Source organism: Candoia aspera, chromosome 7 (assembly GCF_035149785.1).
Source record: "Candoia aspera isolate rCanAsp1 chromosome 7, rCanAsp1.hap2, whole genome shotgun sequence".
Lineage (NCBI taxonomy): Eukaryota > Metazoa > Chordata > Lepidosauria > Squamata > Boidae > Candoia > Candoia aspera.
In genome coordinates, this window is record NC_086159.1 from 9,572,042 (window position 1) to 9,586,313 (window position 14,272).

General features: G+C 48.1%; 1 protein-coding gene across 1 annotated transcript in view; it reads right to left on the reverse strand.

The window, feature by feature from the left end:
- The window catches only part of ST8SIA1 (ST8 alpha-N-acetyl-neuraminide alpha-2,8-sialyltransferase 1), a 90,136-nt gene extending 76,547 nt beyond the window's left edge, over positions 1 to 13,589 (reverse strand). Inside the window, exon 1 of the mRNA XM_063308690.1 lies at positions 13,363 to 13,589. Coding sequence (XP_063164760.1) covers positions 13,363 to 13,562 — 200 coding nt within the window. The 5' untranslated portion in view covers positions 13,563 to 13,589. The remainder of the gene's footprint in view (positions 1 to 13,362) is intronic.
- Between the last annotated feature and the right edge of the window lie 683 nt (positions 13,590 to 14,272).

The window sequence follows — 14,272 nt, forward strand, 5'->3', positions numbered from 1 at the left end:
CACCCCCACAGGTCCGCAGCAAAGGAACATTTGGACTGTATATTCGCCATGGCTTGGCTTCAACATGCTTGACTGCACAATGAATTTTCCAGCTCAAATGAAAATCTAGGAAGAGGAAGAGGAAGGGGAAGGGGAAGGGGAAGGAGTGGGTAGCAATCTTTTAGAGGGAGCAATTAAGGATTTTGCTTTGAAAGCAGCTTGAAAAGGAAGTTTTTCGTGACATTTTGGAATTCCAGTGGCAGGCAAAGCAATTGAGCTGAAGGATTTGCCAGAAAGATTTCTTTATCACTGGCACCCAGTTGCAATTATTACATTTTAAAAACATTCACAGCGCTAGCCATGTGTAAGAACATTATCTCTGCGCCTGCCAAGAGGACGTTAATCTGCATTTGAACACAATTTATACACTTCACTGAAGACACCACAGTATTGGTGGTTTCTTCAATAGCAGCCCGTTTTCTATTTCAGTGCTTTAGCCAAGGCACAAACAAGATGTGGTTAAATGTACTGGGGGGGGGGGGAGTGTGGCTCCATCTAACACCAATGAGTTAAAGAATCTCCAGTGTGAACACCAGCTGTAGGGGAGAGGCCTTGGCCTCTTCCACAGCAAAGGGTCGAAATGAGCCCCTCCCTGCCTGCAATGATGAATAAGACCTCTTCTTAGCTAATATTATTGCATTCTGAAAACATATACAATATATGCAATCATTAATGATTAGATCACTTTGCTTGTGTTACTGCATATGTAAAAATAAATCGTACTGTACATGCATAAATGAATGATTAAGATCTCTTCTTTGCTGAATGGAGCCACAATGTAACCTCAGAGAGGGAGGATAAAATATAAATGCATTTATAACTACTGTAAAGAAGATTGGAAGCCCCTTCTTTATATCCTTTCTTTCTTCTTTTCCTTGTCCTTTCTTTTCTGCCTCCTTTCTTTTTCTTATTTACTCACTTTTCTTTACTTCCCTTTTTTCCTAAATTTGTATTGCTTTTAATCTGTAAAAAAATCTTTAATAAAAATTAATTAAAAAAACCCCTCTTCTTTGCTAATAAGATTCCATGTTCAAAACATATATACATATTCAATGCAGCCGTGCATTTGATGTCTCACATCCTTTGGCCTGAAATGGAAGCTCTTTTCCTCCTTTCTTTTTTTTAATTGGGTGGCAATAAACATTAGGGGCTGTGCAAGAACTTGCCAACCTGTCTTAATGAACCACCTTCTGAACTGTTCCAATCCAGTACAGATTTCTACAGAGGGAGCCCAACCTGACACATTGCCAGATCTGCCTGAGGTTTTATTCCCCTGTGAAAAAGCTCTGTTGATCTTTGAATCACAACCTCATTTCTTTCTCCAGCCAAGTCCAATTTCTCCAGCCAGCAAGAGACAAACTTTTGCCAGTCCCACCTTTAATCTTTACCTTCTCTTGATTATGTGCCATCAAGTCATTTTTGACTCCTAGCGACCACATAGATTTTCATCTATCTATCTATCTATCTATCTATCTATCTATCTATCATCTATCTATCTACCTACCTACCTACCTACCTACCTACCTACCTACCTACCTATCACCTGTTCTTTCATGTTTCCCAATGGTGTACTCATCGCCTCTGTAACTGAGTCCATCCACCTTCCTGCTGGTCATCCTCTTCTTCTCTTTCCTTCCACCTTTCCCAGCATTGATAGTTCCTTGATTAGGGTATTCTATCCTGCTTGATTGTTCTTCTGGTGTTAATCTCTGCTTATCTATCAACTCAGTCAATCAATCAAGCAGTAAACAACAGCCTAATCAAGGAGAGAATAACACCCTTACCAACACTGGCAGGGCAAGCTACTGTATATAAACAGAGAGCAAGGCCCACTCCCTTCTCGCACTGAAGATGCTGCCTAGCCTGGCAATGAACCACCTGCAAGAAAACCACAAGGCTCAGAGAGCACCAAGGACTCCATAGTTCAACCCTGAGCTACAGAAATTCTCTTCGATCGGTATTACAGCCTTTTCCAGAGAGCTGGTGCTTTGCATAACCTTCTTCTTCAACCTTCTCTTGAACTCATACCAAAATCTTCCCAAACTCACCTGACTCTGCCGAATGGAGAGTGCCTGGCCCAGGGCTGCTTTCTGCAAAAAGGGTCAATGATGACTTGGGAAGGTGGGGAACTGTGCAGCAGGGATGTGTGTGTCAAGGATACTGTTGGAGTTTACACAACACTGCATCCACAGCCAAAAGTCCAGGTCAGGCAGCCTCCAAGGACAGTTTTGTACACAAGTGCACAGAGGAAGCCAAAAGTCAGAAAGCTCAGGCCTGTGTAATGAATGCCTACTCTAAAACACTCTCAAGACTCATGAGCAGGAATGCAAAGATATCTGATTTATTAAAGAATAGTATGCAGGATCACAGAGAAAGCTGAGAATGATAAAAGCGTGCCAAATGCAAACTAAAAACCCTTGGTGCAAACGAGATCCCTCCCCCCGTAAAATCTTCCCAGGCTCACAATCCCAGGTGCTCCTAATGGCTTCTGATGGTCTGCGGGAAAAGTCCTTGAACAGAGCACATAACCCAAACACATTCCATTGAAATGAATTCAGATACAGAGCTTGGCACAAGGTTTCACAGCAGCTCCCTCCCAAACAGAAACGTGCGTCAGCGCCATGGCATGTGAAATGTTATGATGTACAGTGCACATTGAAACAGTGAACATGACATACTGCCCCCCCAAAAGAAAGAAAACACTAAGCAGCAGGCTTTAAAGGGTACGCCAAGTGGAAACGGAGAATCAAATCAGGAGCATTAATGTGGCGAGCAGACACCCATTCAGGATGAGGAAAGTGTTTCCATTGGACCAGATACTGGAGGGTGCCATGAAACTTGCGAGAATCAACGACCTCCTTGACCTCAAAGTGCTGTTGGCCGTCAATCATGATCAGAGCAGGAGAAGGAGGTTGAGGATGCCAGCGGGAAGAGTGGTGGACAGGCTTGAGCAAGTGTAATGGTTGCCTAATCTAACAAAGCCAGACTCACAAGTGGACTCTTTGAAATCTGGTTTATTGAAGGATTAGTATGCAAGTACAGAGAAAGCTGAGAATGAGCAAAAGCGCGCCAAATACAAATTAAGAACCCTCGGCTCAAAACGTAAGACCTCCCCCCACCCAGCCGTTCTAACCACCCCCCCTCCCAGGTGCCAGTAACTGTCTTCACCAGTCCTGGGAAAACAACCTTGAGCATTTGAGAAAACCCAAACACATTCCATTCCCTCAACCAAGAGATAACAGTCCGGGTTATGGCAGCCTCCCTTCCCTGCAAATCAAACACGCAATTAACAACTGACACGTGAAGTGTTACAAATCAAATAACTGACACGTGAAGTGTTACAAATCAAATACGTGACTAGCAAATGACATGTGAAGTGTTACGATGTACCAGGCACATTGAAACAGTGAACATGACAGCAAGCTGCAATGGAAAACAGGGTGCAAGCATTTCAAGTTGTGAGGCAGATCCAACTTAACAGTAACTGGATTGATAAGACCAACAATAGGGAAAGGACCAATGAACTTGGGAGCAAGTTCTTTAGAGGGTTGTGGTGACTTGATGAATTTGGTAGATAGATACACTTGATCCCCAATCTTGAAATCGTGTTGCAAAGAACGATGCTTATCGGCTTGAAACTTGTAAACAGCCTGGGCATCAGCCAAAGCCTGTTGAATCACCGGCCAGGAATCAGCAAGCTTAACAGCCCAGTCAGAAGCAGAACATGTTTGGGGAGGGGGTTGTGGCAGTTCAGGGATGGGAACAAAGTTGTGACCAGAAACCACACGAAAAGGGGTTTGCCCGGTACTCTGATGGACAGCATTGTTGTAAGCCACTTCAGCAAAAGGCAGCAACTCCACCCAATTGTCCTGATGGTAGTTAATGTATGCTCTAAGAAATTGTTCAAGGGCGGAGTTCAAAATCTCAGTAGATCCGTCAGTCTCAGGATGGGACGAGGTGGACAGCGCCTGTTTGGTGCCAATCAATTTTAAAAATGATTTCCAAAACTGGGAAGTAAACTGTGTCCCGTGGTCGCTGACCAAATGGGAGGGGCTACCGTGGAGATGGTAGATGTGGATGAGAAATAGGTGCACCAATTGCGGGGCTGACGGGATGGACGCACATGAAATGAAATGGGCTTTTTTGGAAAAAAAATCTTTTACAACCTAAATGACAGTTTTCTTCTGACTGGGAGAAAGATCCACAATAAAATCCATGGAAATCTTGTTCCAGGGACTGGATGGGCTGGCCACAGGCTGCAGATGCCCCTGCGGTTTCCCCCCTTTTTGCTTTGACATTGCACAAACAGGACAGGAAGCCACATAGTTTTTTACATTGCGTCTCAAGGTAGGCCACCAGAATTGACGACGAACCAAATGCAATGTTTTAACAAAACCAAAATGCCCAGCAAGTTTATCATCATGGAAACACTGTAAAATGTCAGGTCGCAAAGTTTCAGGTACATAAAGGCAGTGTTGCACCCATGCCGGACCGTTTTCAAAAGAAACAGTGTCTTTATTAGCTAGCAACCAAGTGTCAGATTTCAGCGCCTGGAGAAAGTCTTTCTGTAATTGGCAAGGAACTTGCACTTTCCACTTCCCAGACTGGGCTGGGGGCGGGGATGCCTGCGCACGGGTCTGGCTCCGGGTGACAGCAACTAAGCCCAGTTGTGGTTCAGTGAGAACAGTCCGAACCACATCTGCCACGTGGTCAAGGTCCTGAGGTAAACGTGACAAAGCATTGGCCAGAAAGTTTTTCTTTCCCGGAATAAATTTTAACTGGAAGTTAAAGCGACTGAAAAATTGAGCCCAGAGAATTTGTTGAGGACTGAGATGCCAGGGGGTGTGGAGGGCTTCCAAATTCCTGTGATTGGTCCAAACTTCGAAAGGGCATTTAGCGCCTTCCAGGAGGTGACGCCAGGCTTCCAAAGTGGCTTTTACAGCAAAAGCCTCCTTTTCCCAAACAGGCCACCGGCGTTCGGTTTCAGAAAATTTTCTGGATAAATAAGCGCAGGGTTTTAAGTGATTTTCAGAATCTCTCTGTAACAATATAGCCCCAACTGAGGAGTCAGAAGCATCAACTTGGACCACAAAGGGGCGTTCAGGATCGGGGTGCTGTAGAATAGGCTCAGCAGTGAAGAGGGTTTTTAACTTCTCAAATGCTGCCTGCCATTCAGGCGTCCAATTCAGCACTGCCCCAGGGTTTTTTTACTTTGTGTGTCTCCCCCAAGCCCTTGGTACAGAGTAAATCAGTGAGGGGCAAGGCAATCTCAGCGAACCCCTGGATAAATTGGCGATAGTAATTACTGAACCTGAGGAAACTTTGCAATTGCCTCCGGGTGCAGGACGTTCCCAACTTAAAATCGCCTGAATTTTTTCAGGGTCCATTTCAATTCCCTTGTCAGACACCCTATAGCCCAGATAGTCAAGTTGGGTCTTGTGAAACTCACATTTGGAAAGCTTGGCATAAAGTTTGGCATCTCTAAGCTTGCTTAACACCTGTTTGAGGAGGCGTTCGTGTTCCTCCTCGGTTTCAGTGTAAATGAGAACATCGTCTAAATAAACCAGGACCCCTTTAAACAAATGATCATGTAATACTTCATTAATAAATTGCATGAAGACTTCGGGCACCCCTGCCAACCCAGAAGGGAGGACTTTGTACTGAAATGAACCCAGTGGGCAATTAAAAGTGGTTTTCCACTCATCTCCAGCTTGTATGCGGATGTGGAAATAGGCTTCACGAAGATCGAGCTTGGAGAAAATCTTGCCCTTAGACAAGTGAGCTAACATGTCCTTCATGAGCAGAAGAGGGTACTTGTTGCAAATTGAGACGGAATTTAACCCCCGATAGTCCGTACAGAGTTGAAGCGTGCCATCTTTCTTCTCCCGGAATAGCACTGGGGCCCCAACTGGGGAATTTGCAGGTTCAATAAACCCCTTGACAGATTTTTGTCAATAAAGTCCCGTAATGCCTCAAGCTCCTTCTGAGTCATTGGATAAATTTTTGGCTTGGGCAATTGAGCATGGGGAACCAACTCTATTGCACAGTCAGTTTTCCGATGGGAGGGTAGCTGATCTGCTTCCATTTCCCCAAAGACGTCTGCAAAGTCCTGGTATCGATCAGGCAAGCCTTCTAAATGTGCCAAACTAGGGCGCGGCGTGGCAATTGCAGCCCTTCCAACCCCCGCACGTGAAGCTCTCTCCGCTGTAGGAGCTTGGTAAAACCCATCCTTAAAAGTCACAGTTCTGTGTTCCCAGTTTATATATGGGCTTCAATAGGTCAACCAGGGGATCCCCAGAATTACCAAGGGATTGCCAACAGGTGCCACTACAAATTTTAAAGTCTCATGGTGGCTGCCCATTTGCATTGCAACAGTTCCAGTGAAATGGGTTGCCAGGCCCCCACCACCACTGTTGAACCATCCAACTGTGTAAAGATCAAAGGCTGCTGGAGGGGGAAGCTAGGCAGGTCCAAAGCAGCCACCAGATCAGGGTGAATTAGACACCTGGAACACACAGAGTCAACCAAAGCCCAGACCTCTGTAGTCTTTGTGCGGGAGCCCAATTTCACTTTTACTGCTAAAGTGGGACAGTCAGCACTCACCATAGCATCCTCGCGCCCATCCTCCTCCACCTGCCCGCAGGCGCTTTTCAGGGCAGGTGGCTGGTGTTTCCCGCCAGCTCTTTAGAGTCGTCTTCAGCCTCTCCTGAGAAGTAGAATACTTCCTCAGCGTCGGCTGCACCCTTAGCTGCTGTCATCCGCCGCGAGGGGTGTGTGATTTGGCCGGCAGCTTGCCCGCTCGATCTCCAGCCTTGGCTTTTGGGCAATCAGCTGCTCGATGCCCTTCCTTTCCACATCGGAGACACTGACCCCTCGCATAGCGCCGATCTCTCTCCTCTTCCCAGGCTCTATAGCTTGGCTGGGTAGCAGTTGCGGCACTTCGGGCTCCCCTCATGGTGGCTGGTGGTTTTTCAGGTCGTCTGGTTTGCATGAAGGTATGCTGGGCATGTTCAGCCTTGCCGGCCAGACAGATCCATTCATACAATGACTCTGGGTCGTCTCTACACAACGCCCATCATAGGACGTTCCGGTTGAGTCCCTCTTTAGACCGTTCTATTAAGGTTGACTGAGACCAGTCAGGGATTTTTCCAGCTAAAGCCTTAAACTCCAGGGCGTAATCAGCTACCGACAGCTGGCCCTGGGTAAGATCCTTCAGCGCCTTCTTAGCTCTTGCCTTGGCCAGAGGATCCTCAAAATGCAGCTTTAACACCCCCATAAAGTCCTCAAAATACTCAAGTTCAGACGAGTCAGCCTCACTTAATTGAACATACCAGTCAGCCTCTCGACCGTTCAACTTGGTGGCAATGGCAGTTATCTTAGCCTCTTCGGAAGGGAAGCATGCCCCAAACTGCCTCATGTAACTTTTAGCATTGGTTAGAAAGAAAGATAACTTGGTTGGATCCCCATCAAACTTGACAGAAAAGTCTTTCACCCCCACTCCTGTTGGAGCGGAGCCGGCGGCTGCTTGAGTGTTTGGGCCCCAGGTTATAGTAGTTGTTGCTCTGCGGGGTGGAGATTCATCCCGGAGCCGTCTCCGGCCCCGCTCTACCAGCGGTCCAGGTGGGAGGATGGGGGATGGTTGCGTGAAGCTGGGACCTCCGTCATGCTTCCCCTGCCCCTCCAACGATAGAGACAGGTTTCTTAACATGTACTCCATCGATTCTATTTTGGCCTCTACCACTCTTAGCCTTTCAGGGGTTTGAGATTCCTCCCTCCCTCACGTGTTATGCTGTCTCTCTGTTGATACCGTGGTAGATTCTACGTCTGGGGTCAGCGGGAACCGATGCTTCCAGGACGCCTGGGACGTCCCTGGCTGGGGTTCTCCCATTGCATCCCAGGTGATCAACTCTGCAGGCGATTTGCTGGGTGCCAATTGCTCTGGTTCTCCCCCATCGTTAGATTCCTCCACCTCAGGGCTGGAACTCGAATCCTGCCGGAAATCTGAAGGTTCTGGGGTGAGGCTCAGTTCTCTGCTCTTGACCGTCAACTCGGGCATCAAGCTAGCCAGCTCCTCAAGTCCCCCAGTCGTGAGCTTGGACTCAGCCATCGTTAACTATTTTCCCTCACAAGAAACTGATCTTGGTAGGAGCTAACGGTACAACTTTGGTGATTCTCAGCTTTATGTAATGAATGCCTACTCTAAAACACTCTCAGACTCATGAGCAGGAATGCAAAGATATCTGATTTATTAAAGAATAGTATGCAGGATCACAAAGAAAGCTGAGAATGATAAAAGCGCGCCAAATGCAAACTAAAAAATCCTCAGTACAAACGAGATCCCTCCCCCGGTAAAATCTTCCCAGGCTCACAATCCCAGGTGTTCCTAACAGCTTCTGATGGTCTGCGGGAAAAGTCCTTGAGCAGAGCACATAACCCAAACACATTCCATTGAAATGAACACAGATACAGAGCTTGGCACAAGGTTTCACAGCAGCTCCCTCCCAACAGAAACGCGCGTCAGCACCATGGCATGTGAAACGTTACGATGTACATTGCACATCGAAACAGTGAACATGACAGTCTGTTGACTGGACTTTTATGTATGTTATGTATGTTTTATGTATGTCCTCTCGCAATTCACAATTTCCATAATCTCATCTAACCCTGAACCACCTGATTCTCTAGAATGGCCAGCCAGCTTTCCATATACTAATCTGCTTTGCCTCTCAATTAAATTGGAGAGCCAGTTTGGTGCAGTGCTTAAGCAGCTAGAATAGAAGCTGGGAGACCATGAGTTCTAGTCCTTAGGCACGGAAACTGATTGGGTGACTTTAGGACAGTCACTTCTTTCAGCTCAACCTAATTCTTAGGGATGTTGCAGGAAAAAGAGGAGGAGAGACACCACCTTGAAGGTAGGATAGAAATATATTTAATAAATTTGATTTACATTTGCCTCATTTGGCAGAGTCCTAATCTCCAGAGAAACTGTCTGGAGGTTGGAATTTCACTATGGTCCAGCATTTAAATGGAGTCCATCCAAACTGGTCTGCCTTGGCAAAATGAAATTTTGGTTAAAATTACCTTGCCCAACCTGAGGATATGGCCCAATGTAATGCACATCCCAACACTGAGCAAAAGTAACAGTGTAATGACATTTACCTCCCAATTCACTGAAAATTCTATCCCCTTTTGCAATAGTATCTTCTATTTTTCTACATAATTTTCATGGGACCTTAATTTTTTTTTTCCCAATTTTTCAGCCTTGTCTTTTAAACTGCTATATGAAAAGGATGCTTTAAAATATCTTCCCTTAGAGTTCATTTGCAAAATGAAGAGGAAAAGAAAGAGAAAGAGGACTGTATAAATAAAACCTTCAGCAAAGGATCGTTACCTTGTGGTGGTGCTGGAGCTTGAGCACCTCAATGATGCCATGAGCTAAACCGTGAAGGGCCACCCAAGATGGGAAGGTCATGACAGAGAGGTCAGACTAAATGCGATCCCTGAGGAAGGTAATGGCAACCCACCCCAGTATTCTTGCCGTGAAAACTCAATGGATCAGTACAACCAGAGAGATGTCGGTATACCATCTGAAGATGAGACCCCCAGGACGGAAGATGGTCAAATGCTACTGGGGAGGAACAGAGGATGGTTCAATTAGCCCCAGACGTGATGATGCAGCTAGCTCAAAGCCGAAAGGACGGTTAGCGGCCGACGGTGCTGGTGGTGAACGGCGAATTCGATGTTCTAAGGATCAACACGCCATTGGAACCTGGAACGTAAGATCTATGAGCCAGGGCAAATTGGATGTGGTTATTGGGGAGATGTCAAGATTAAAGATAGACATCTTGGGCATCAGCGAACTGAAATGGACTGGAATGGGCCACTTCACATCAAATGACCACCAGATCTACTACTGTGGACAAGAGGACCACAGAAGAAATGGAGTAGCCTTCATAATTAATAGTAAAGTGGCTAAAGCAGTGCTTGGATACAATCCAAAAAATGACAGAATGATCTCAATTCGAATTCAGGGCAAGCCATCTAACATCACAGTGATCCAAAAATACACCCCAACCACAGATGCTGAAGAAGCTGAAGTAGAGCAGTTCTATGAGGATCTGCAGCACCTACTGGACAACATGCCTAAAAGAGATGTTATTTTCATCACGGGAGACTGGAATGCTAAGGTGGGCAGTCAAATGACACCTGGAATTACAGGTAAGCATGGCCTGGGAGAACAAAATGAAGCAGGACATAGGCTGATAGAATTTTGCCAAGACAACTCACTCTGCATAACGAACACTCTCTTCCAACAACCTAAGAGACGGCTTTATAGATGGACTTCACCAGATGAACAACCCCGAAATCAGATTGACTACATCCTTTGCAGCCAAAGGTGGCGGACATCTATACAGTCGGTAAAAAGACCTGGAGCTGACTGTAGTTCTGATCACGAACTTCTTGCACAATTTAGGATCAGACTAAAGAGATTAGGGAAGACCCACAGATCAGCTAGATATGAGCTCACTAATATCCCTCAGGAATATGCAGTGGAGGTAAAGAATCGATTTAAGGGACTGGACTTAGTAGATAGGGTCCCGGAAGAACTCTGGACAGAAGTTCACAACATTGTTCAGGAGGCGGCAACAAAATACATCCCGAAGAAAGAGAAAACCAAGAAGGCAAAGTGGCTGTCTGCTGAGACACTAGAAGTAGCCCAAGAAAGAAGGAAAGCAAAAGGCAACAGTGATAGGGGGAGATATGCCCAATTAAATGCAAAATTCCAGAGGTTAGCCAGAAGAGATAAGGAATTATTTTTAAACAAGCAATGCGCGGAAGTGAAGGAGACAATAGAATAGGAAGGACAAGAGACCTCTTCCAGAAAATTAGAAACATTGGAGGTAAATTCCAGGCAAAAATGGGTATGATCAAAAACAAAGATGGCAAGGACCTAACAGAAGAAGAAGAGATCAAGAAAAGGTGGCAAGAATATACGGAAGATCTGTATAGGAAGGATAACAAAATTGGGGATAGCTTTGACGGTGTGGTCAGTGAGCTAGAGCCAGACATCCTGAAGAGTGAGGTTGAATGGGCCTTAAGAAGCATTGCTAATAACAAGGCAGCAGGAGATGACGGCATCCCATCTGAACTGTTCAAAATCTTGCAAGATGATGCTGTCAAGGTAATGCATGCTATATGCCAGCAAATTTGGAAAACACAGGAATGGCCATCAGATTGGAAAAAATCAACTTACATCCCCATACCAAAAAAGGGAAACACTAAAGAATGTTCAAACTATCAAACAGTGGCACTCATTTCACATGCCAGTAAGGTAATGCTCAAGATCCTGCAAGGTAGACTTCAGCAATTCATGGAGCGAGAATTGCCAGATGTACAAGCTGGGTTTAGAAAAGGCAGAGGAACTAGGGACCAAATTGCCAATATCCACTGGATAATGGAAAAAGCCAGGGAGTTTCAGAAAAACATCTATTTCTGTTTTATTGACTATTCTAAAGCCTTTGACTGTGTGTACCATAACAAATTGTGGCAAGTTCTTAGTGGTATGGGGATACTGAGTCATCTTGTCTGCCTCCTAAAGAATCTGTATAACGACCAAGTAGCAACAGTAAGAACAGACCACGAAACAACGGACTGGTTTAAGATTGGGAAAGGAGTACGGCAGGGCTGTATATTCTCACCCTACCTATTCAACTTGTATGCAGAACACATCATGAGACATGCTGGGCTTGAGGAATCCAAGGCTGGAGTTAAAATCGCTGGAAGAAACATTAACAATCTCAGATATGCAGATGATACCACTTCGATGGCTGAAAGCGAAGAGGAACTGAGGAGCCTTATGATGAAGGTGAAAGAAGAAAGTGCAAAAGCTGGCTTGCAACTAAACCTCAAAAAACCAAGATTATGGCAACCAGCTTGATCGATAACTGGCAAATAAGAGGGAGAAAATGTAGAAGCAGTGAAAGACTTTGTATTTCTAGGTGCGAAGATTACTGCAGATGCTGACTGCAGTCAGGAAATCAGAAGACGCTTAATCCTTGGGAGAAGAGCAATGATAAATCTCAATAAAATAGTTAAGAGCAGAGACATCACACTGACAACAAAGGTCCGCATTGTTAAAGCAATGGTGTTCCCCGCAGTAACATATGGCTGCGAGAGCTGGACCATAAGGAAGGCTGAGAGAAGGAAGATCGATGCTTTTGAACTGTGGTGCTGGAGGAAAATTCTGAGAGTGCCTTGGACTGCCAGAAGATCAAACCAGTCCATCCTCCAGGAAATAAAGCCAGACGCTGATGCTAGGGAGAGTGGTGGCGCTGCGGGTTAAACCACTGAGCTGCTGAGCTTGCCGACCGGAAGGTCGGCGGTTTGAATCTGCATGACGGGATGAGCTCCCATTGCTAGTCCCAGCTCCTGCCAACCTAGCAGTTCGAAAACATGCAAATGTGAGTAGATTAATAGGTACCGCTTTGGCGGGCAGGTAACGGCGTTCCGTGTAGTCATGCCGGCCACATGACCACGGAAGTATCTACAGACAAACGCCGGCTCTTCGGCTTTGAAACGGAGATGAGCACCGCCCCCTAGAGTCGGACACGACTGGACTTAATGTCAAGGGAAACCTTTAACTTAAGTGAACTCCCCCCTATTCAAACCTACCACTACTGTTGATGTCATATTTAATTGGGTTGGGTGTCCCTGGAGGTTTATGCAACCTTGCATTCAACTGGCTTATTTTTATTATGAGTCTGCTGGGCATTGTGCGGATAGCAGAATGAGGGGATTCAGAGGATGAAATTAAAACCACAGTAGAAGGTTGAAACAGCCCCATCCTTGAAATAGAGATTTTTTTCCCTACAGCTTTTTTTAAAATAAGTAACTATAGTCATTAAGGAAAGGTCTTTAGCCTTGGTTAGCTAAAGGGGACCGTTGTAGTCCGTGCATTTTATCTGCAAGTATTCAACTTTTAAAAATCCGACTCGCAAGTTTCTTCCAAAAGGAGGTGGCAGTTTTTATAAGAGGGGGCTAGCCCCTCCTAAGGTGGGTCCCCCGCGGTCTCGCTCGTCTCTTTGGAAATGCATCTCCCCCGACGCTCAGGGCCGGCCGTGCCCCTCAGGTCCACTGCGCAACTCAGCCTTTGTTGGATCCGGGCGAGCGCGCCCACCGGCCAGGGGGCGTGATCATGAGGACTAGCCACCCCCTTCGTCCAACTGACCGTCCCCACCGCCGAGGCTTCTCCCCGGCTGCGCTCGGGATGCCCGCCGACGCACCCGCGGGCGAGGGCGAAGGGGAGAGGCACGGCGCGCTCACCTGAACTCGGCCCCGGCGCTGAGGTTCCTCCGCCACGCTCTGCCCTGCTGCCGGAGCACCTCGGGCACGATCTCCTTCTCGTCCGGCAGCCGGTAGACCGGGAAGATGTACAGCCAGTAGAGCACCAGGAAGCCCAGCGCGCTGGCGCCCACTGGCAGCCGCGTGCGCGGGCCTTTGCAGAGCGCCAGCCCCGGCGCCATCCTCCGCCTTCGGCCGCTTCCGACCGGCTCGTCGCTCGTGGCCAGGCTGCGGGCGGGAGCCGCCGCCGCCGCCGCCACCGCCGCCTTCTCCAGGGGCCGGCGGGAAGGAGGGCGGGCGGCCCCAGTCCCCCCATGCAGGGACGCCCCGCGCTGCCGCTGCCGCCGCCGCCGCCCGTCCGGCGCGAGGCTCGGAGGATGCTGCCGCGGCAGCTGCAGGACCGGCCTCCCCCGGCTTCCCAGCCCGGCCAAGCGGAGCCCCAGCGGGGGCAGCGGGCGTCTCGGGGCCTCTCTCGCCAGGCGGGGCGGGGCGGCAGGCGGGGCGGGGCGGCGAGAGGTGTGGCGCCGGGCGGGCGCGCGCGCCGGGCGGCGGGATGCTCGGCTGCCCTCGCCTCGCGCTCCTCCTCGCGCCGCGTCGCCCTCCCTCTGGCCCGGAGCGCCGCGAATTTGCCCCCCGCTCCGGGTCTCCTGCCGCCTCCCCTTCCTGTCGCGCGGACGAAAGGAGAATCCAAGGGGCGGGGGATGGGAGGAGGCCCCGCCGGGCAGCGTAGGCGCTCGCCGAGTCCCCCCGCGGAGGGGAAGGAGCCGGGGATGCGCTCCCGCCGCTCCGAAGGCGAGCGCTTTCCGCCGAGAAGGGAGGCGGGCGGGGTGGGCGAGGAGCGAAGCGAGGACGCGCCGCTGTTCCTGCGCACGGGGTGGAATCGGATTCGTGG